At 47.3% G+C, this 22,826-nt stretch overlaps 1 protein-coding gene across 1 annotated transcript; it reads right to left on the reverse strand.

Moving 5' to 3' along the window:
* Positions 1–4,954: 4,954 nt before the first annotated feature.
* Positions 4,955–21,192, reverse strand: LMAN2 (lectin, mannose binding 2). Its single transcript, XM_090287961.1, has 8 exons — positions 20,781–21,192; positions 20,487–20,605; positions 9,929–10,046; positions 9,219–9,298; positions 8,897–9,058; positions 8,671–8,785; positions 7,175–7,294; positions 4,955–5,640 (listed from the first exon to the last, which is right to left on the reverse strand). The coding sequence occupies exons 1-8, from the start codon at positions 20,974–20,976 to the stop codon at positions 5,480–5,482; spliced, it is 1,071 nt and encodes a 356-aa protein (XP_090144087.1). The 5' UTR covers positions 20,977–21,192; the 3' UTR covers positions 4,955–5,479.
* Positions 21,193–22,826: the final 1,634 nt, after the last annotated feature.

The raw sequence follows: 22,826 nt of genomic DNA on the forward strand, positions 1-22,826 counted from the left end.
GCAGTAGCCAGCTGGCTGCAGCTGCTTCAGCACCAGCTGAGGCCTAGACCCTGTGCTGCCACCCACAGAAGCACCAGATGCACCCTGCTCCTTCCCCACTGGGCTGTGCCTCCCTTGGAAGTCCAAGTTCCCGCCAGGTTCTACCTTCCTACAGGTCTGAGCACCAACCACAGCGCACTCAGAGCTCTGGTGTTCTGATAACATCACCTCTTCCTATTGTTCCCTCTGGGAGCTACTTTCTACACTGAATTTCTGGGATACTTCAGGGCCCCTTTTTGCTCATTCAGCCCTCCTACCAACCCCCACCCACAATTTACACCCTATTTTAAACCCCCTCTGCTTGAAATACCTGGTGGGATGTGTTTTCCAGACTGGACACTGCATCACACAATCCGTCTTCTCAGCCATGAAGGCAGGACTGTGTTGTATGTCTGCATGCCTTGCTTCCTGCCTAGTTCATATAGGAGTTCATTGCTAAACATGTGCCCAATTCATTAATTAGCCTCGAGTCCATGATGGAATTAAGATAGATTTAATGAATCATGATAAAACCATGGGAAAGGTTATTTCAGCACACATATGTATAGTCAATATTGTTGATAGAAATCAAGAAATGCCAATAATTGATCATGATTCTTACAAGAAAGCTGCCCTTTTGAAATACATATAAAGTTAACATATACTGAAATATAGATTGAAAAATGCACAGATCTTAGGTGAACGGCTCGATGAATTTCTATCCCATTTCCTTAACTTTAGCCAGTCGCAGGTCTTCCTTCATCTCTGCTCTTCTTATCCCATTAACCTTAATCTTTTCTCCTCATTCATGGGTTGAATTGTGTTCCCAAAAAGGCTTCATTGAAGTCCTAATCCCCAGCACCTCAGAATATGACTTTATGGGAGTGGCTAATCCAATATGATTGGTGTTGTTAGGAAGAGGAAATTTGGAGACAGACAGAAGGCACTGTAAAGACAGTTGTTCAGTGATGGAGCCAGAGATTGGAGTGATGTGTCTCCAAGCCAAAAATCAAAAGTATTTAGGAAGAGGCGAGGATGGAGGGGGTATGGCCCTGCAACAGCGTGATTCAGACCCCAGCTCAGAACTGTGAGATGATATCTCTTTAAAGCCACCCAGTCTGTGTTTTGTTTTCAAGTTTGTTTTTGCTATGGCAGCTCTAGAAAATGAATACAAGTGCTACAGAGCATGTGTTTTACTTATTTCACCTGATTTCCCCACTAGACTGTAAGCTCCATGGGGGCAGTCTTCCGTCCCTTTGGTCTCTGTTATGTCCTAGAGCCAAAACAGAGTGGGCGTGTATTAGGTGCAGTCCAGACCAGACAAATCCATGTTAGAAAACCTGGGGACAGACACAGAGCTGCCTGGTTTCATCCACGAACAACAGAAAACACGACTCACAACGATTTTGAACAAACACATGTTTGTTTTTTCACATAAAAGCCCTGTGGTCTGCAGTCCAGGCTGGAGCACCTCAGCCATGTTGTAAGGACCTGTACACCCCCGGCCCCTGCACTCCGGCAGGAAGAGGAGGCGGTGGTTGGTGTAACAGCTGCTGCCTGCAGCAGTAACTGCCTGACTGCCTCGAGCATTCCCTCCAGCTGCAGCTCCAGCGCCCAGAAGGAGCTAGCAGGTGGAGCTGAGTTTTCAGCCTTCAGGTCAAGGCCACAGAAGAGGAGGAAGGCGAGGGAGCAGTATCAAGGCAGGCTTGCCAGGGTTGAGCCCCTGCCTCGATGGCGCTGCAGCTCATGCAGAGAAATGAATGCGTCAGTAAAGGTGCTGTTGGCACAACTGGCTGGACACGGGCATGGACAGGACAGCCAGACCCCGATATCACACCACACACAGAAGTGAATTCCAAATAGGTTAAATGCTGAATTTGGAAAGCAAAATTTAAACACTTTGAGGGGAGGGATATCTTTGGAAGAGATCAGCAAGTGGCATTAAAACCTAGACTGTATTATCACACACCATCAGAAAAACAAAAAGACAAGCACACTGGGTGGTGTCTGCAAAGGACCTGACACAAGGGGCAAAATCAGTGCCCCACACAGGAAATACAAACACATCTTTGGGGATTCCCAGTCCTCGACCTGACTAGTAGAGAAATGCAAATTAAAATTTTGGTACCCTTGCCCTGGCTGGTGTGGGTCAGTGGATTGAGCGACATCCTGCAAACTGAGAGGTTGCTGGTTTGATTCCCAGTCAGGACACATGCCTGGGTTGCAGGCCAGACCCCCAGTTAGGGGCATGAAAGAGGCAACCACACATTGATGTTTCTCTCCGTCTCTTTCTCCCTCCCTTCCCATCTCTCTAAAAATAAATCTTTTTTTTAAGTGGATCACGGAGACCAGATAAAAGGTTTTTAAAAAACAAAACAAAACTTGGGCACCCATCGCACTCCAACAGTATCAAGTGCTAAGAGGTGGGTGAAGGTGATTCGGTAGTCAAAAGTGGAAGTGGACTGGATACAACCTGCTTTGGAGAACAATCTGACACCCAATAAAACGGAAGGCCCGTGAGCTACTACACTGCAGTTCTGCACACTGTGCGCGAGGCGGCGCTGCTGTGTTCAGAGCAGCATTGGGTCCGAGAGTAGAGCCTGGGAACCCTCTAGATATCGGCTGTGCAAAATGGATAAACTGGAGTCTGCTCACACCACAGCTCGAGCTGCATGTAATCCAGACTCACAATGGTGAATTTTAAAAGCTGAGGAATACTCTATGTACGTACCATTCATAATTTTTAAAGATGCAAAACAATACCATGTACTGAGGGATACACACCTCCATGCTAAAATTTTAAAGAAACATAACATGCCCATCAGTGGATTAGTGGATCAAAGAACTGTGGTACATTTACACAATGGAATACTATGCAGCAGAAAGAACTACCATTTGCAACAGCATGGATGGAACTGGGAACTATTGTGTTTAGTGAAATAAGCCAGTCAATGAAAGACAAACACCATATGATCTCACTCATAAGAGGAATCTAATGAACAAAATAGACTAAGCAAAAGACATGGAAACAAGAAACAGACTGACAGTGACCAGAGGGGAGGATGGGAGGATAATGGTGGAAAGAAGGGGAAGGGACTAAACAAAGAACATGTATGGATGGTCCATGGGCATGGACAACGAGGTGGGGACTGACTGTGAGAATGGGGGTGGGCTAGGCAGAGGAGGGCAAAGGGGGGAAATTGGGACAACTGTAATAGAATAACAACAACAAAAAAACCACAACAAATCAGAATCAGCAGCCATCATCTCCGCAGAGTGGGGCACCCATTTAGGGCAGGGGACAAAGGGATGCCAGCTATGTTGATGCTATTTCCCAGAATAAGATCCAGGAACAGATTTATATTTCACTTTCATGTGAGAGAGTACGTTTTTAAACACATGTGGCAAAAAAAGATGAGGGCATCAAGATCCATGTGTGAAAAAAGGCAGGTGTAAGGTCATCCGGTCTTCCAGTTGCGAGCTGTGAAGGGGATGCAAACAGGACTCTGACAGCCGAGCACAGACGTGGCCACCTGCCTCTCTGCCTGTCACTGGTCTAACAGCTGCTGGCCCCCAAGCCTAGACACTGGTCAGAGCCACTCTTGCCCAGGCCCCACCGACTTCCTCTCCCAGAGCTGGAGAACAAGGTACGTTCACCTTCACTCTCCAGATGACTCTCGTATGCAGCCAAGGTGAGAGCCATAAGATGCCAAATTGCCTAATAATTCAGGAACATGGGGAAGGCCACATTAGAGCCAAAAATTAAAGGCCAAATCTGGTGTGCGGTGCTCATGACACGGCTGTGGCCGCAGTGGAGCATTGCTGCGTGTCAGCGCAAACACAGTGCCTCGGAAGCAAGGTGGTCAGCAAGGTGGGAACAGCCTAACCTAGCGGATTTCCAGTGTCCACATGGCTAATTGTTGGGAAGTGAAATGAGACAAAACATATCAAACCACTCAGAGCCACAGCTGGCACATGTAAGCACTCAAAGTTAACTCTTTTCAAGAAACTGTTTTGGGGAAAGTGCTCAAAAACTATTTCTGTAGTGAGGATCCTGTTTACTTAACCCTTGGCCTCATGAAAGGCTTCCAGGCTCGTGAGGGAGACAAGGATCAGACGTCTTGGTCACCATGAGCTTGTGAACAATCTCGGCATCTAACCTGAGACACTGATGAACAAGAGACGGTTAACAGCAGATCAGTGAAGAGCTCCAGAGAGACTGAAAGACAGAGGAAATTTAAGTTCTTCCTCTTCATCTCTCCTATATTACCTACTTTTTACAATGAGAATCTAACTGACAGTGTTCAGTACAAAAATGCTGCTTGCAACAGGAAGATACAATCGCTCTTGCTTTTGAGATGGAGACTCAAATGTTCTTGAACTAAGTGTGGAGATGCTGAAGGTGGCTCTGCACTAGACAGAGACACACTGTTCCAAGGTGGGGCCGGGTGGTCGGGAGGGGAGGACTGGACAGTGGCAGCAGGCCGTGGCCTGACTGCAGAGAAGCATGAAGATGCCAGATGGCAGCACTTACTGTCAGCTGCTGGTTTTCTTCCATCCTTGTGACATCTCCATCCCCTCAAGGCACCTTAAAGGGAATACCACTACTGATCCTACCTTGACCCCTGCCTCAAATCCTTCCAGATCATCCCAAAACTCTCTGCATGGTACCCCAAGTCCTCCCCCTACCAGACCCTTTCACTTGGAGGCCCAGAGCACATGGGAGGTAGCACAGGAACAGAGCACCTGTCCCCATGACCCCACACTATGTGACACTGGGCAAGCTTTGCTAAGGGGAGAGCTGTGTCCCCTACCCACCCCTGCCCCCAGGAACCGGAAGCAGAGCACCACCCAAGGGCAGGAGGCTAAGCATGGGAAGCCTGGCCACCTGAAAGGTGTTTGAAGAAAACAAGGCCCCTCGGGGCGGTCACACAGCTGAGGGTGGTTACTGCACTTTATTCGTCAACAGTCTGCTCTGGGCCCCACCAAGCTGCTCCTGTAGTCTCACTCAGGGGTTGCCCTGGGGAGCTCAGAGGCAAGCGCGCAGCCCAGGCTCCCCGTGTGGACTCCTCTTACGCGACATGGCATGTGGCACAGAACAGAACCACCGCGTCCTCAGGCACCGCCGTACAACTGGAGTGCCTCCAGTGTTCAGCAGCCACCTGTTGGGGCCTCAGCCCAGCTCCAGGCACAGACCCCTGCTCCTGAGTCCTGAGATGCTGCCCATGGGCAAGGGCCTTGCCCCCAGAGGTGGGGACGCCAAACCCACCTCCCCAGCCCTGCAGCCTGTCCGTGCTGGGCAAGAAGCAAAATGTACGAAAATACTTTAATTATTTCTTTGAAACTGTTAAGAAATAAAGTCATCTTGTTTTTCTTTTACAATCCCAGTAAAAAAAAAAAAAATAGTTCACATCAGTGCCAGGGCCCAAGGCCAGGCCTCCCCAAGCCAAGTGCCAGCCACTCAGTAGAAACGCTTGTTGCGCTCCTGCCGCTTCTGAAACACCACGGCCCCCACCACGGCACACACGATGATGCCCAGGAGCGCACACAGCAGCAACAGGAACACCCGCCAGCCCGTCAGGGGCCCGCTGCGAAAGTTCCCCGTCGGGTCGTCCACATTGTCTGAGGGAGAAGGAAGGGGGAGTTGAAGCGGCAAAGCAGAAGCCAGGCAGCCCCAAACAGGATGGTGGCCCGATGAGGCCCCACCCCCCGTGGAAGCTGCAGCTGCACGCACTGCCCCAGTGAGGAGCAGGGCACTGGACAGAGGGGCGACCCCAAAGATCAAAGCCTGGGGTGCCTTTCTACTGCAAGAAGCTGGTGGACACTGGATTCCTGGACTCCCCGAGAGCCCGCTCTGCCTGGGAGACCCAAGATCTGCCCACCCCCGCAACCTCGGTGCAGAGGTGTGAGCTTCCCATCTGCAGAAATACAGCCCTGGCCAAACGCTGCCCTGACTCACACCTGAAGGTATCTGGTACTCCTACATCACCCCAGGCCCCCACCCTGTCCTGCTCTAGTCACACTGCTAACCCCATCAGTGACTCTGAGGAGCACCAGGCCTGTACTTCAACTGCCTTGGGATATGGCTCTCCTCCCAGCCAGGCCTGGAATGCCAGCCATGAGCCCACCAACACCCCCCCTTCCCAAAAGACCTGACCGGCCAGCCTGCTGTCCCACCATGGGCCCCCCTCCACACTGGCACAGTAGCAGTAATGGTCGCTGACTGACCCAGGAGCTCCCAAGCTGAGGTACTTCCCACAGGAGGCTCTGCCTCTGGGCTCTAGGGGTTCCCAAGGCCCCTCTGTCCCCTTCTCCACTTGAGTCACTACAGTGAGCCCCGGGGCAGTGCCCAGCACACAGCTAGGCACTAAGTGGAAGCTTTGGAACTCACTGCTAAAAGGTAAGAATGGATCAATTGTTCTGAAAATGAGTTGATCCCTGCCTGCCCAAGCACATGGGGCTACTGGGGGGGTCAGAGGAGACAAGATCTCTTAACCCTCAGAAGCCAGAAACCCTTAGTCCAAAGTGGCGAGACACCAGCCTAAGGCAGGGTTTGTGTGAGTCTCAAAACATTTAAAAGTAACTGAATCTTAAAAAAGTGAGCTGTCACATAAAATGCTGAGTCCATTCCATTTCACACTGTGAAGGGTGACCTTGGGCTGAGCCGGGAGGATTTTTCCACACACAGGGGCCTCACTTCTCCAACCAGAGCCCTCTGTGAGGACCAAGTTGTGGCTACTTAGTGCCACGAGAAGAGCCAGGCTTTGGGGTTCTGCAAAGACTCAAGTTCAAATCCTCCCTTCATCCCCTTCTAGTTGAGGAAAACTGAAGGATCAGCTCCTTCAGCCAGTGGTAGGGCCTACATCCCGGCCATTCTCTGAGGTCAAGCATGTGTACTACCTGTGTCCTGCATATCACCTATACTCACAAATGGCCCCTGTGGCTTTACCTGCCCTTATCCCAGCACCAAGTATGGGAGGAAGCAGACCCCAGGTGCTCACCCACTGCTCATTAGCACAGCTTGCTGATCTAAGAGCCCAGGTCACAACCACAGCCAGACCGGCCAAGGCAAGGGGACCACAGGCACACAACCACGCCACCCCTGGCCCAGCCCATTCCCACGCAGGGCCGACGGGGAGGAGCTGTAAACACGCACCTTTGGGCGACTTGAGGAAACTGACGCTGGGCTCAATCTTGGTCCAGTCGATGTTCTCCTCATCAGGGCTATGCTCAACCATCAGCTGGAACAGCTTCATGGAGATGATGTCGTGATTATCTGCAGATTGACCATTAGCTTGTTAGGGGCCTAAACCCACTTTGGGGCACATGGCCTGTGCCTCTCCCAGACACATCAAGTGGCCAAGTCTCCCGGGAGACCCTGCTCCTGCTGCCTGAGGACTCAGCCATTACACACAGTCAGCAGCTGCACCTGAGGAGGCATGGGAAAGGCCAAGCGCAAACACACCAGGCTGACTGACAGGAACCTGAGGAATGGCCTAGGAAGGGGAGCCTAAAGAGCAAGAACCCAGCAGCCAGGTGGGCAGAGCCAAGTGGCACCTGACAGCCCAGAGTGTGCAGCCCCTGGAGGCCCAAGGACACACCCCTCTCTGAAGTCAGACGGCAGTCCCCATCTGTGCTCTGCCACCTCCCAGGTGTGAGCTTGGAGAAATCCCTTTAATGCTAATATTCCTGATGATCTCCATTGGGTGGAAAGGGAAAGAGACCACTAGCTACCCAAGCATACATCACGTGACTTTTATGGAAGGTGTGGAGGTGGCTGGGGTATGTGTGTACAATTTAAACAAGGGGATCGGGGAAGGCCCCACGGAGGAAGTGACCTCTGAGCAAGACTGGAAAATGAGTCAGGCACAAAGGCCTAAGGCATGAGGGCCCTGCAGTCTGAGTAGCTGGGGCAACATGAATGGGGAGCTGGGAGCAAAGGATCAGAAGTGATGAGGTGGGGGAGGTGCCGACCCTAAGGCCTGGCAGGCCACTGCTGGGACAGATGGTGGCCTTGACTCAAGAGCTGGGAGCCATTGCAGAGGTCTGAGTGAAGAAACAATGACACCTCACATGAGTTTTAATGGGCTCACTCTGGCTGCTGAGCTGGGAGAGACTGTTGGGAGCTGGTGTGGAGGGAGGGAATCATTTGGTGCTCCTGCAGTTGTCCAAGTAAGGTAGGGTGGTGGCCAGGACCCTCCTGGTTGTAGAGGAAGGGCGAGAGTTGGTCTGCCCCACTGTGAAGACAAAGCCGGTGGGTCTTGCCAATGGATGACAGGTGGCACATGAGACAAAAGGGAAGTCCAGAATGACAGTAAGGTTTGCAGCCTGAGCAACCAGAAGGACAGAAGTAGCAAGATGTGGTCTTCAGTCATGAGCATGTGAAAGCCAAGACACCCACTGGGCGACCAATTGGAGATGCTAAGCAGGTCGGTGATGACACTGGGCTGCAGATGGAAACCTGGGGTCTGTAGGTCCAGATCCAAAGCCCCCTAAAGAGGGGAAGACTGCCAGGGGCTGCTCACAGACTGAGCCCAGGGTATGCCAAAACTGACAGCCAGAATGAAGAGGAGTGTGATCAGCTGTGTCACAAGCCCCAACAGACCAGGGAAGGTCAAAACTAAGAATTAACACCCTGTACAGCCCACTCACCCGACAGGTCACCAGTGCCGGCAGAGGCCCCAAAGTAGTAGCCAGTGGGAAGGCGCACTCCCGTGATGTCGATGCAGTTCTTCCACTCGTTCTTATCCTCCAAGTCAGTCATCACCTGCAACAGCCAGCAGGTGACGCTCGCCACAGGCCTGGCCTGCCCACCCACGCCTACAGAGCCATTGTGGGCAGAGGACACCCCCCACCCTTCCCACTGCAGCCCGCTTACCGTCAGACGGCCCCGGGAGTAGCGCACAGCCAGAAAGGTATCATGGTCACGGTTGCGGAAGTCGGCTGTGCAGCCTGCCAGCTCGGTCCAGCGGCCATCCTTGCTGTGGTCGTAGGACAGGGAGCCATTGTTCACCATCACCGAGATGTACGGGAACACACGCTGAGACCAAGACACCGGTTAGTACATGGCCAGCCCAGCCTGCGGAAGCGGCAGGGCCCCCAATACCCCAATCCCTTGGAGGCGCCTTGTTCTGGGATCAGGGAGAAGACCCAGCCCCCAGCCCCTCCTGTCCTGCGCTAAGGGAGGGAGCAGGGGCTACCTCCGTGGTCTCATCATTGGGGTATGTGTCCAGGAAAATGGCTAAGCCGTGGAAGTTGTCTTTGCTTCCAAAAACAGGCCCTGGAATGAAAAAGAGATGCTCTAGTCATGGGGAAAATTGAAGTTGTACCCTGGCTAACCTGAAGGACGAAGTAGTGCCAGTGGGGGTTGGGGCAAGAGATGGCGACCTATTGGCCATTCACCCGGGAAGAAGAGATCTCTAAAAGAAAACCCTGGAGGTGGTGCCGGGGTGTGGCAGAGAGGACTCAAGTCTAAAGCCTGAACATCAGGGGACAGTACCCAGCCATGTGTTCTGAGCTGTCAAGAGGCAAGCAGGTACCCAGCCTGCGAAAACCAGGTGGCTATGCAGGAAGCCCCATCCTCTCACTCTAGTATTAGCAGCTTTCTGTCAAGGTCCAGAGAGGAAACATTTTGAGCTTTAAGAGCCACATACAGTCTTCCTTGCTTTTTCTTTTTTAAAAAATAGCCCTTTAAAATGGTAAAAACCATTCTTAGCTGGGGAACAATGCCAAGCCACCATGGGGTACAGAGTTAAGCTGTAGGATCCAGCCCCTCTTCTTTCCCAGGGGACAATCCCTAGACACCCCAAGGTCCCAGGGTGCCTCGAAGAAGAATAGCAGCACCCAACAGGAGAGTGCAGAGTGGAGGCTCCTTGGCCACACGGGCCCCACATTGGGAGCACAGCCCTACCGTGCACAAGGCGGTCCCGAGTGTACCACAAGGCGATGCCATCTCCGTGGAGGTTCTTCTTCCCAGTGCCATGCACTTTGAAGTGGACATGCATCTCCCAGTCCTTCAGGAAGCAAGGCTGGAGGGAGAGTGGAGGGCTGTTCTGAGCTCTCTGGGCCTTCCTGCCAGTCGGCGGTGACTCGGCACAGACAATGCCCTCAGTGAGACTAGGCACTCCTTGGAAGGAAACCAGGAAGCAAGGCACAAGAACTACTGGCCAACAGACCCTCCAGCTTTCTCAGCATGAAGAAAGGGGGCTGCTGGGCCTTCTAGGTCAAGAAGAGGAAGCCACACAGTGTCCCAAGGCTTCCTGAGGCCCAGACCCCACCCACCCAGACCAGCACCGGTCTTCTCCACTTGGATTCATTTTCCTCAAAACCAGCCAAACCTGTCAGCCCTGTTTTCTCTCATCCCTGTTGGTCCTGCCCTGGGGTCTTGTAGAAGGATTACTATCCCTACTGGAGCCACATAGTCTACGAAACAGAAAACACATTCAGAGACAAACTAATGGTCCACAGCAGGTACATGGAGAGTCTTGAATCACATCGAGGCCGGTCTGATGCGGAAACTTGTGTTCTGTCTTCCACACCCTCCATGGCCTTCAGGTCTTTAACACAAACTGCATCAGCTCATTTCTGGCCTCCTACCCCCACTATCTTCCCTTCTAACCAATCTTCCAAACTGAGGGACTCAAATCTGGGACTGGTTGACTCCAAACCCCAAGTTCTTGGCCAGCATACCTCCCGACTCTTGCAGCCTCAGCCCAGCCCCAGCCCCAGCCCCAGAACGGCCTCAGCATGGTGATAGCAGCAGGGCTAGGGGCAGGAGGTCATGCCCCAGAGCCTCCAAGATACTGTGACCTGAGGAAAGGCAGATGCTCCCTGGCATCAGGAGAACCAGGTGCCGAGCTGGGCACTACTGCAGCAAGGGAAACAGCCTGGCCTCACCCACCAGGAAGCTGCTCATAAAAACTACAGCATGACACATACTTTGAAAAGAATCCACTGAGGGGAAGTCTGCAGATGGGTATGTGGGCAAGTGATTAAACAAAGGCCCATCAGATGGGCAAATGAAAACAAGATATTGTGGACCTATCAGACTGGCAGCTATTAAAAAGATCATTAATACCCCTGTGGACAAGGATCAAAGAAACACATACTCAACCAGCAGGACTGTGAACACTCCCATCTTCTTGGAGGCAATTTGGCTGTTGCATACTTTTAAAAGGATGGCCAGAGCCATAAACATTTAAACTTAAAAGATCAAAGATACTATTGCAAAACAGCAGCAGCACTATGCAAAAGAAAGGAATTCATATACATGTAGAGAAAGAAAAAATGAAAGGAACATGATGAGTCAAGTTTAGCATAGGTGATTTTGGGAGAACTACAGAGGATGTTTAGTTTCTATGTCTGAATTTTGTGTAATGAATGTGCTACCTCTGTTATCAGGAAAGAAAAAAAAAAAAAAAAGACTTAAAAACAAACACTTTTCCATCCCATCGTGGGCAAAATACCTTCGTGAATTCAGCAGACTCAAGTGTTTCAGCTCTGGGCCCCAGACACTCAGGAAATCAGACCCAGCCCAGCCCCCAATGACAAAGCACTAGCAGGCACCTGCGAGGCAGCTTGCCAGCCTCATGAATTCAGCTTTCCTGGTTCTTGAAAGTTCACTGGCTCTGGGAAAAAGTGCAGATTCCAAAGGGGCAAGTGAGAGGTGATGAGAACCAGTTCTCAAGGACAAATAGCCTGCTGAGGGGGTGGAGTTCTGGGGCAGCAACCCCACTTTGGGTTGGGACCATAAAGACAGTAAGCCAAAAATAAGACTGAACGAGAAAGGCCTCCCAGGCACTGCAGCCCAGCAGAGTCCTCTCAATCCCTGAAATTAGACTAAAGAGACTCCTCTAGGCTTCATATTACAAATACAATATCTGGTATACAATTGAAAATACCAGGCACATGAAAGGCAAGATGTGAACAAAAACCAGAGGGATGGAGGAAGGAAGGAGACTAACAGGAACTCCAGATACTGGCCTTTTAAATACAGTATTCCTTCACTTATTGCGGGTATTATATTCTAGACAACCCCCCCATGATAGGTAAAAATCCGCAAAGTAGGAACCTTACATTTATTTTAGTATTTATATATATTTTAAGGCTTTATGAACCCTTCCCACACACTTATAAACCGTTCTCAGTCCCTTATTAACCTTTCTCACTCCCTTATTAACCTCTTCCACACTTTCATAAACACTACTTATGTTCTTAAACATATTCTACACTCTTAAACCTACGTAACTTTAACAGCATATGTATACAGTACCACAAAATCCCACGATAGTGAAAAATCCGCGATAAATAATTAAATATAATATTTTTAAAAATCCTGCGATACAGTGAGGGCTACAATAAGTGAACCACAATATAGAGAGGGATTACTATAACTAGTTTACTATGCTCAAGGAGATAAAAGACAAGATTGAGAATTTTCTAGATAAATAAAGTTTTTTAAAATCACACTATAAACATTCCAGAACAAAAAATATAATAACTGAAATTAACAATGCAAAGGATAGGTTTTACAATAGATTTAAAACAGATGAAGAGAGAATTAGTCAACTCCAGGGCAGTCAGATACAAATATCCAGAATAAAGCAGAGAGAACAAAAGCATGACAGATATAAAACACTGGGTAAGAGGCAGAGGAGAATGGCGAAGTCTAAGACATGTATAATTGGAGTTTCAAAATGAGTAGAAAAGAATAGGGCAAAGAAAAATGTAAAGAGATGTCTAAGCACTTACTAAAACTGATTCAAAGACATTATGCTAGAAATCTTAAGTCTTACAAACCAAAAGAGACAAAAATAAAAAATAAAAACTATACTTAGGAAGGAAGGAAAAGGAGGAGGGAGAAAACAAAGAAAGCAACCAGATGGAAGAAAAGACAGATTATCTTCAAAGGAGCTATAATTAGCCTGATATTGGACTTCTCAACAGAAACATTAAGCACAAGAAGGCAATATATTGACAATCAACAGCCCTGACCAGTGTGGCTCAGTGGGTTGGGAGTCATCTCACAAACTGATTCCTGGTCAGAACACAGGCCTGAGTGGTGGGATTGGTCCTCGGTCGGGGTACATATAAGAGGCAACCAATCAACATTCCTCTCCCTCCCTTTCTCGTTCCCTTCCTCTCTCTTTAAACATAAATAAGTACAATCTTTTAAAAATAATAATAATCACTGACACAGTATTTGATACTTCACAAATGTGTCCTTCATGAAAGAAAGCAAAATTAAGACATTTTCAGATATACAAAAACATTAAAACTGTCTTTCATTCTTTAGGGAGAGGGGAAATGATCCAGACATAAAGTCAGAGATTCAGGAAGGAGAAAGAGCAATGAGTACAACAAATCTGAGGGTGAAAATCTAAATAAACATTTGACTGCATAAAACTATGTTTCGTGATTTAAAATGCAAAGGATTAAAATAAATAACAAGAATGGGATAAATGGAGTTAAAGGTCTCTGCATTGTCCAGGAAGGAGGTAAAAGTACATATTATTAGTAGACTTTGGTAAAACATGCACATGTGTTTTAAACTCCAGAGAAACCACTAAAAAACTGGGAAACAAGCACAGAACTTTCAAGTTAACAGAGGAGTAAAAATGGGATAAAAATCCACCAACTCAAAAGGGAAAAATGACAGAACAGTCAGTCAGTACAAATACAAAGTAAATAGTAAGAGAGTAAATTAAACCCAAACCCATCAGTCATTTTACTATATGTGGAAGAACTAAATGCTTGTTAAAAGTATACAGGATCATTCTGCATCTTTTCTTGCAATTGCATGTAAATCTGTAATTATCTCAAAATAAAAAAATCTAATTTAAAAAGTAAATAAAGGGTCAAAAGGACTTAAACTGGGAGCTAAAACTATAAAACTCAGGAAAAAACACAGAGAAACCGTTATGAAACTGGGGTTGGCAATGATTTCTTGGCTAGGACAACACAGCACACACAATAACAACAAAATAGATAAATCAAACTTCATCAAATTTTAAAATTTTGCACTTTAAAGAGTATCAATAAAATGAAAAGATAACCCACAGAATGGGAGAAAATATTTCCAAACCATGTATCTGGTAAGAAATTAATATCCAGAATATAGAGCTAACACAATTCAACAACAACAACAACAACAGCAAACAATTTAAAATGAACAAAGGGCTTGAACAGACATTATAAACATTTCTCCGAAGAAGACATACAAATGGCCAGTAAGCACACAAAAAGATGCTCAACATCATTAGTCATTAGAGACATACAATCCGAAACCACAAGATACCATGTCACCCCTATTAAAAGGGCTATTATCAAAACAAAGCAGACAACAGCATGTGTTACTTAGGGTATGGAGAAGTTGGAACCCTCACATATTGGTGGCAGGGCTGTAAAATGGTGCAGTCGCTGTGGAAAAGTTTTGTGGTCCTTAAAGTTAAACACAGAGCTACCCTAAAACCCAGCAATTCCACTTCCTAGGTTCTGTGAAAACAGAACCTCTGACATCCACATGCATCCATGCTTACAGCAGCGCTATTCACAACAGCCAAGAAGGTGGAAGCCACCCACGTGTCCATCCACAGGTGAACAGATAAACAAGATGTGGCGCACCCACGAGTACTACTCAGCCGCAAAAAGGAATGAGCTACTGACCTACGCTGTAACACGTATGAACCTGGGAGACATTATGCTCAGTGACGCAAGTCAGTGACAGACAAATACTGTGATTTCATTTACATGAGGGACCTAGAAGAGTCAATTCAGAGACACGAAGTAGAACAGTAGCTGCTAGGGGCTCAGGGGTGGGGTAGTTAATGGGGGCAGAGTTGCAGTTTGGGAAGATGCAAACGTTCTGGAGGTGGATGGTGGCGATGGCTGCACAGCAATGTGAATGTGCTCAATGCCACTGAACGGTCCACTTAAAATGGTTAAGATGGTAAATTTTATGTTATGCATATTTTACCACAATAAAAAACGTCGATTTTTTTCACATGTGCAGGTACATAAATACAATAATCAAAAATAATTTTTTGTTGATGGCCAATTACATTTTTCAAAAACGGTTTAAATGACAATGAGTATCCCACTGAAGAGAATGGGTTCATAAATTAAATGACTTAAAAAGTAAAAAACAATAAAATTAAAGGTTGAAAAGGTAAATTTTGTTTTATGTATTTTGCCACAATAAAAACAATCTCCCAAAAAGCCTAATTATATGCCACTTAAAAGACAACTCTAAAATACAAAGAAATGAAAAAAGGAAATAAAAAGGGTATAAAAAGATATAGCACACAAACACTAAGCTAAAGCAAGCTCTGCACAGCCATCCCAATAGCCAAGATTGAAAGGGACCTCTTCTTAAAGATCCTTTTACTAGGAAAAATTTGGCTTCAAAATATATAAAGCAGAAACTGCCAGAACCACAACAGATAAAGACAAATCCACACAGAGAAATGTTAACACACCTCTCTTAGCAACTGATAAAAACAAGCAGAATTGACCCTAATCAGCAAACCTAACCTAAGGACGGAAACGGCACAGTGAATCCACCAGCTGAGAATCCACGTGCTTCACAGGTGCACAGTGGACATTTATCCAAACCCGACCAACTAAAGGACCATTTGCACATCTCAGCAGGCCTCCAAGGACTGAAATCATAGTGTGTGTTCCTTAATCATGATGAAATTAAACTAGATACCAATCATAACAACCTTTAAAAAGATAACTAGAAGGACTTCACATATTTGAAAAACAATCAAAAACATTTCTCTGTGGGCAGGGCAGGGGAGAGAAACAGGAGAAAAACTGGGACAGTTGTAAAAGAGCAACAATAAAAAAAGGGAAAAGAAAGAAAGAAAGAACAAAAGAGAGAGAGAGAGAGAGAAAGAAAGAAACAAAGAAAACATTTCTCACATACACAAGTCAGCCCAGAAGCCAGATTTCACATGGCCTCCACAGTGCTCGGGAGTTCTCTGCACTGCGAACAGTACACTGAGATGAGGTCCTAGGCTGCTGCAAGGGGTGCTCTTGCCTCTGAGCAGAAGGGCACATGTGAGCCTGGAGGTGAGAAGAAAAGATCTACCATCCCATTACCGGCATGTTTACAAGGAGATCAGTGTCAGGGAAGCGTACATCCCAAAGGTGAGGACCTGGAAACTGATTCCTTCAAGACTAACCACATAGTGCAGACTGAAGGCTGCAGATGAGCAGATAGAAATACTAAGCCATAGACAATATAAAGCCTCTGAAGGACTTTTAAGCGGTAAAGTATGTGCTGGAACTGATTTAGAAGCTGCTTTTGGGGGCAGAACGTGACGTAGCCATGGCTCTCCACCTGGCTGCACAGCCCCATAACTGGAGACTGCAGAAATGTACCCAGCAGTCACAGAGCATCTGACACTTGGGTGGTTTCCATGCCTTCCTTACAACAAAGTGGAAAGAAGAGCTACTCCAACAGTCAGCTGATATCATTAAAATTTTTGATGAAAGGTCACAAGATTTTGGGTTTAATAAACCAAAAGAAGTTCACAGTATTGAGTGACCCTGCTACAATCCAACTCCCTGTGCCTGAGCATTGATATTTAGAAGAACAAAAAGCAGAAGAGGGGCTGAAGACTGCCAGATTCTGACATTAATACCCATCCAGACAGGGTTCGGGGAACAACAGCTCATTGAAATGCATTTCAATAAATTTTCGCTTTTTTATAGTAATTATTCAAAAACTGTGTAACGTGTAATGCATTTATTTTGATCTACTATGTACCGATAATAATCCCAAAGAAACCCAACAAAGTCAGAAATTTTAAATTACCGCATTTTTCACTCCATAAGACGCACTTTTTTCCCCCAAGTGGAAGGAAAATGTCTGTGCGTCTTATGGAGCAAATATTGTGTCACAGGCTGTGATGTGTATTACCTGACCTGTCAGCAGTGGCGACAGCAGTTAGACGAGGAAGTGGTGGGCCCACATGAAACCCCAGGGGACACTTAAATGTTCCACACTACTGCTGAATCTCAGGGCGTCTGGTCAGTATGAAGATTAGCAAAGAAAGTGATATCAGTAATTGCGAGCAACTGAGCTTCTGACACTAGCGATGATGAGTTCTTGGGGTTCCTAGAAAGCTAGAAGAGTACTTAAAGATTCTCCTCATTTGTTAATGACAGTGATGATGGTTCTTAATACCGCTGTTAACTACTGTTCACTTTACATGGTTGAAATGTCCTGTTACACTTTATTAAATATTTTAGTACACCATTTCGTTCAGAATACTTTTTTTCTTGTTTTCCTCCTCTAAACCTAGGTGCGTCTTATGGTCAGGTGCGTCTTCTAGTACGAAAAATACGGTAGTACATGCATGTTAGTCACAGAGGGGTAGAGGTTTTCGAGCATTAAATACACTGCATTAGGATAACATTCTGTGTTGGAAAATGAAATGAAAACGCAATTCCAATAAAAAACTGACATACAACTTGGGCTTATTCATAGTATCTAAAAGAAAAAGTGGAAGTCAAATTGCAATATTGAGATCCACTGTGTACACTTTAAGTTTTATTTTAAAATGGCAATCTTTAAAATACACTAGAAACTAGATCCTTTACAAAGATTTAAACTTAGGACAACCTTTTACAAAGTGAAGGGGGTATATACTCTCAGAGGGCACATTAGCACAAATAGCGTCAAGACCAGGCTGCAGCCACCACACCAGCACCTCAGGCTTCCCTCTGTCCAGTGCCCCAGCCACCAGGCACTTGGAGTTCTAGTCCTTCACTCGCACCATCCGCCCTGGCACCACAGCATCTCCATTCAGTAGTGTTTGCTAATTTGCTGCCTCTCCTAGAGGGAGTAAGTAATGAGGACAAGAAAGAAAAGTCCAGAAAGCATCTCTTCAGCCCAGAAAGGAAGAGGTGGCTCTTGGGACACACTAGACAGAAAATTCAAAGAGTTCTAAACAATTTCTTTCAGAAACTATAGGAAACACTCCAGCCCTTTGGGAACATCTGTAGGACCAACCAGCAAAGGTCTCTGGAGGTGAATGGGGAGGTGGGAGAAAGCAATTCAATGAAGTCATGTGCAGAATCCTGTCAGCCCTTTGACAATGCCACACCACTGACAATGCCAACCACCAGCTACCCAAACCATCATCAAGTTACTTATGACTGAACCCAATTTCCAACAGTTCCAGTACTATTAGTACCACCTTCCTTAAAAAAAAAAGAATCTTATTCCTGTGGCATTATATAAAAAGAGATTTTTATGAAACAGAGGAACAAATCTTCATCCAATTCTCTTTGAAAACCTCAGAAATTTTCTCAGACTTTTTCTTTCCACAGCAGCTGACCTGGCTGTTCTTTTTCTCCCTCTGTACCAATTTCAGTCACCTCTCCCTCCAGAGTCTTCTCCCTGACTATTAAGTCTACCTTGGAGAGAAATGTAGTTCTTTAGGCTTCTTTACTTTCCATCCTCACTATGACAGACTGTATTTTCCAAAGACTGCCACCACAATACAGGAGCTGGCAAAAGTAGGTTTACAGTTATGAGTACACAAAAGTTTATTCTTGTATATTACTTATTAGTTAATTATCGTATTAGTTATTATTATGAACCTACTTTTGCCTACCCCTGAATATTATATCCCATAAGTCCACCCCCTAAGTAGCATTGTGCTTTAGGGGTCATTGTTGGTTCACATCTTTTTCTTGATATAGTCTTAAGTAATCCCATCCATTCTCTGAGCCTCATCGCTATTCTAGTCACCCCCAGTCCTCAGCACTGATTCTCATCTTAAAAAAAAAAAAAAAAAATCTTAACGCTATACTGAACTCTTTTCCATAGAAAATATAAGGCTATACTATCATTTTTTAAAAGATGTTATTTATTTTTAGAGAGTGGGGAAAAGAGGGAGAAATAGAGGGAGAGAAACATCAATGTGAGAGACATTAATGGGATGCCTCTCAAACACACCCTGACCGGGACCGAACCCGCAATCCAGGCATGTGCCCTGACAGGGAATTAAACTGGAAACCTTTTGCTTTGTGGGACAATACCCAACCAACTGAGCCACACTGTCAGGGCTCATTTTTTAAAATTATCTGAAAGTCTTAAGGCAGAATAATATGACAAATTGTGACTTAGGGATTTATTTTACTGAAGTACTCTCTGAGTGGGTGGCATTCAGCAGAGACTTAACAGAGGAGGAACCAAGAAGGCAGGCAGAGACAGGAGGCAGTGTCCCAGAGAGAGGGAACCCCAAGCACACAGATCCTGAGGCAAGAAAGCAGCCAGAGAGGTTAGAACCAAGCAAACATGGCAGATGACTAGTGCTCCCAGCCACCAGGGTCCAGAACAGGCACACATACTGCATGTTCATCCATTCACAGGAGACTCCAGGCTCTAAGGATCAGAGTGAAAGCTGAGAAAAGGAACCCCAGGTGCCCCTAGTAGTAAGGAGAAGAGAAGCTGAGGGGACAGGCAGATGAGGCAACATGAAGACAGTGTGAGCTCCCAGAAGTAAATGGGGACATCAACCAGAAGAGACCACAGAGGAGGGTGATGGAGAAAACTAGGACAATGACCAACACCTCAGGCACAGAAAGAGGTGGGGTCAGGCAGGTTCTATTCTGGCCCAAGCTGTGACTCCGCTCCAAGTTATCACCCTTACACCTTTTCCTGACCTAGATTTCCTCAGTGTGGAGTCTGTGTAGCAACTGATCTTGGCCACTGCTTGTGTGTGACATTCCAGTGACACCTGAGGGTCCCTGGCCTCTGGACCAAAGGTCACAAAAACTAGATCTGCCCACAAGTCCAGCTCCTCCATACCACTAATGGGGAGACTTTCAATTAAGCACTGGGGAAGGGGACTGAGTCTGCAAGTATATCTAAGGGGCTCCTTCATCGTCCAGGGGGAGGAAGTCAAGTGTAGCAAGTGAATTCTGGGCTTGGAGAGCAGATAGATCAGAGTTTAAATTCTGTTTGTGCTGATTTATTCACTGTCTGTGTTAGCTCTGCTCAAAGCCACAACAGCCACCTATTTCAAACAGCCTGTTTGAGAATTAAATGCAGTAAGGCATGTTAAAGTCAGTGCATAACACACAGAAAAATACCCAATAAAGTTCCTGTCATTTCCGTTTATCCCACTATTTGAGAGGATTCAATTCAGGCACCCTGACAGCTCCACTTAACTCTGAGCCTTAGCTTCTTAGTAAAATGGAAATAACATCCCTTACCTCACATGGGTTTTTAAAGAATTAAGTGAGAAGGAAGTAGTGTCACACACGGCTCCTGACACAAAATAACTTCCATAGCTATTACCTGTTATTACTGGTGGATGTGACCAACATGGGGAAAGGGCGGAGGAGGGAGAGGCAAGCCTTCAAACCAAACTCGGGTCTGGGCGGCAGCGGAGGCTGGGAGTAGTAGCTTTCTTAAGGGTATGCCTGGCCTCTGGTGAAGCACTCACCTGGTGATTCCAGATAGAACCCTCTTTGCTGCGCTCATCAGGGGTCAGACGCACGTACTGGCTCGTAAGTATAGTGCTGCCTTGGAAATCCCAGAGGGGCATGGAACTGGAACCAACCCCTGTGGGCAGAGTGACAGGCACAGACAGGTGCGTAAAAGGCCATGCCAGGAGCAGCCTTGCAAGAGGCAGGAAACCCACAGAGCTACCCTGCTCGAGAGAAAGGGCACTCCCTTTCCCAACCCTGTGCAGCCTCGCCTTCACCCTGCACTCACTCATTCCCGCCCCAGGCCTCACCTTGGTAGGGCTTGATAAGCGAATGCTCCCTCTTGAGGTGTTCACTGTTGCCGTCAGTTATATCCGCAGCCACCGGCCCCAGCAACAAGATAAGAAGTAGAGGTGTCGTGGGCCCAGGGCTGGGGCCAGGAAGCCCAGGCCTCCCCGGGCACCGCCAGCCCCAGCCCCAGTGCCAAATCCATCCTGCCGCCGCCATTCTCCGTTCCTCTCCGCCACTTCCGTTCGAGGACTTCCGCCTTCCGGGTGTCCCATATAATGACCTCCGGCCGGAAACCCATCAAAGCTAGTGTCTCCGGGAGTTAAAAGCAAAGCCTCACAGCCGAGGGGACAGGGGCTTTATTTGCTGAGCGGCGCCCATCCTTAACGAGTGCAGTTCTGCCTCCTTGGCTCTCCCGACGAACCTGCCGGCGAGCCTCAGCAACGGGCTCTTACGAGCCACAACCAATCCTGAAACAGCACGTTAGGACTGTGAGCCAATGGAGAAGCGAGGGATGGTTTGAGCCGGCGGTTGAATAAGTGTAGTCCGCGAAGCGCGGCGTGCTGGACTTTGTAGTTTCGGTAGGCTGCTCGCGCGGTCTGGACAATCAAAGATTACAATGCCCTTGGCTTCTGGCCACTGATCACTTACTTGGAGTAACCTTTTCCGGCCCGAGAGTAAAGGATGTCTAATTGGAAGGCGGAGGCAGGAATTCAGACTCCCGAGCCGTCTCGGACTCCCTGGGTGGCCGCCGTTGAGACCTAGCTGGCTCTGGCTCAACCCCCTGCAGCTTCACGCCCTTCAAGACAGAATTCCCAGTGATCTGAGGGCCTTCTCTACCCCCAGCTCCTCAGGCCCAGTCGAGTTTAAGTAGGACGGCAGACTTGGGCCCTGACCCGGGACCGCAGTGATGTTTGGGACCCATCCAGATCCAAATGGTCGTATTGCCTGCCTGGTACAGCAACAAGTGCCCATTAAAGGTGCGGAAAAGCTGGCCGCGAACCAAAGGTCGAAAACTGGTGGTCCACAGCCAAAGAGAGCTCTGTTTTACCTGCTAATGCAATTTTAATAAATGATTTAACTACCGATATATTTAAATCAAGACTCATATTCACATTAGAAACCCAAATTTCTGGTTTCTCAGGAAAAATTGGAAGATCCAACCAAGCTCTTAGGCTGCCCCCCCTACAAATGCCTTCCTGTTCTAAGCTAGTATGCATTCTATATGCTGACCCCTAATTTACCCCTCTTGTCTGGCCCTTCTAGACATTTGAATTAATGACTCCTGTTATAGATCACAGGGTGGGATGTGGTTAGCTGCTCTTTTATTTAATTTCAATAAGCTTCCCTTTTGAATGAATGAACTTATTCGGGAGTAAGTGATGAGACATCTTTTCTGGGTCATAAATTTTTACCGAGCTTTTAAAATTTATATCTATACAAACAAGGATATGTACATTCCCCTAGACCTCCATGAAGGCCAGGATTTTTACCTACGGTCACTACTGAATACCAAGCATCTACAACAGTACTTGGCACATGGGAGGAGGTGATGAATAAGTAACTGGTGAAAGAATGAATATTTGTTCTAGAACCTGGAATCAGGTCATGAAGAATGTAGTTTACCAGAAAGAAGAATAGGGTGAGAGAGAGCAAGGACTGAGCCAGGGAGGTCTTCCACAAGGAAGTCCCACAGGAAGACTAGACATTAGTAACTGATCCACTGTGGAAAGCCAAGGAGAGAGAAGGAGAAGTTGAGAACAGTGTTCTGTGGAGTGGAGGTACCCCACCACACCCATGGAGTGGAGAAAAGTAGATAAGGGCTAAGAGGTGGGAAGTCCCAGGGTTGCCTGGGGTCCTTGGGGTGAAGATGTGGTCAGAGATGAAACTGGCATCCATGGTGGAGAGGTGGCAGAGAGGTATCTCTCAGTAGTAGGAGAGGATGACCTTGGGAGTGGTTTCCCAGGCAAGGCATGTGATTGGGCCTTTTAGGGAGGAAGATGAATTGTTGGCACCTGGGCTGGTGGTGGCCCATGCCCAACTCCTGGCACCCCACGCACACATGTTCA

This window comes from Furipterus horrens, unplaced genomic scaffold, assembly GCF_987537825.1.
Source record: "Furipterus horrens unplaced genomic scaffold, mFurHor1.1.pri manual_scaffold_10, whole genome shotgun sequence".
Lineage (NCBI taxonomy): Eukaryota > Metazoa > Chordata > Mammalia > Chiroptera > Furipteridae > Furipterus > Furipterus horrens.

Excerpts from the sequence above, each read along its gene's own strand:
- LMAN2 (XM_090287961.1), bottom strand. The coding sequence starts at position 20,976 with ATGGCGGCGGCAGGATGGATTTGGCACTGGGGCTGGGGCTGGCGGTGC. Across the intron at positions 9,299-9,928 it reads TCGGGACCGCCTTGTGCACG|GGCCTGTTTTTGGAAGCAAA; the intron begins GTAGGGCTGTGC and ends TTTTCATTCCAG. Across the intron at positions 8,786-8,896 it reads ACTCCCGGGGCCGTCTGACG|GTGATGACTGACTTGGAGGA; the intron begins GTAAGCGGGCTG and ends TGGCTGTTGCAG.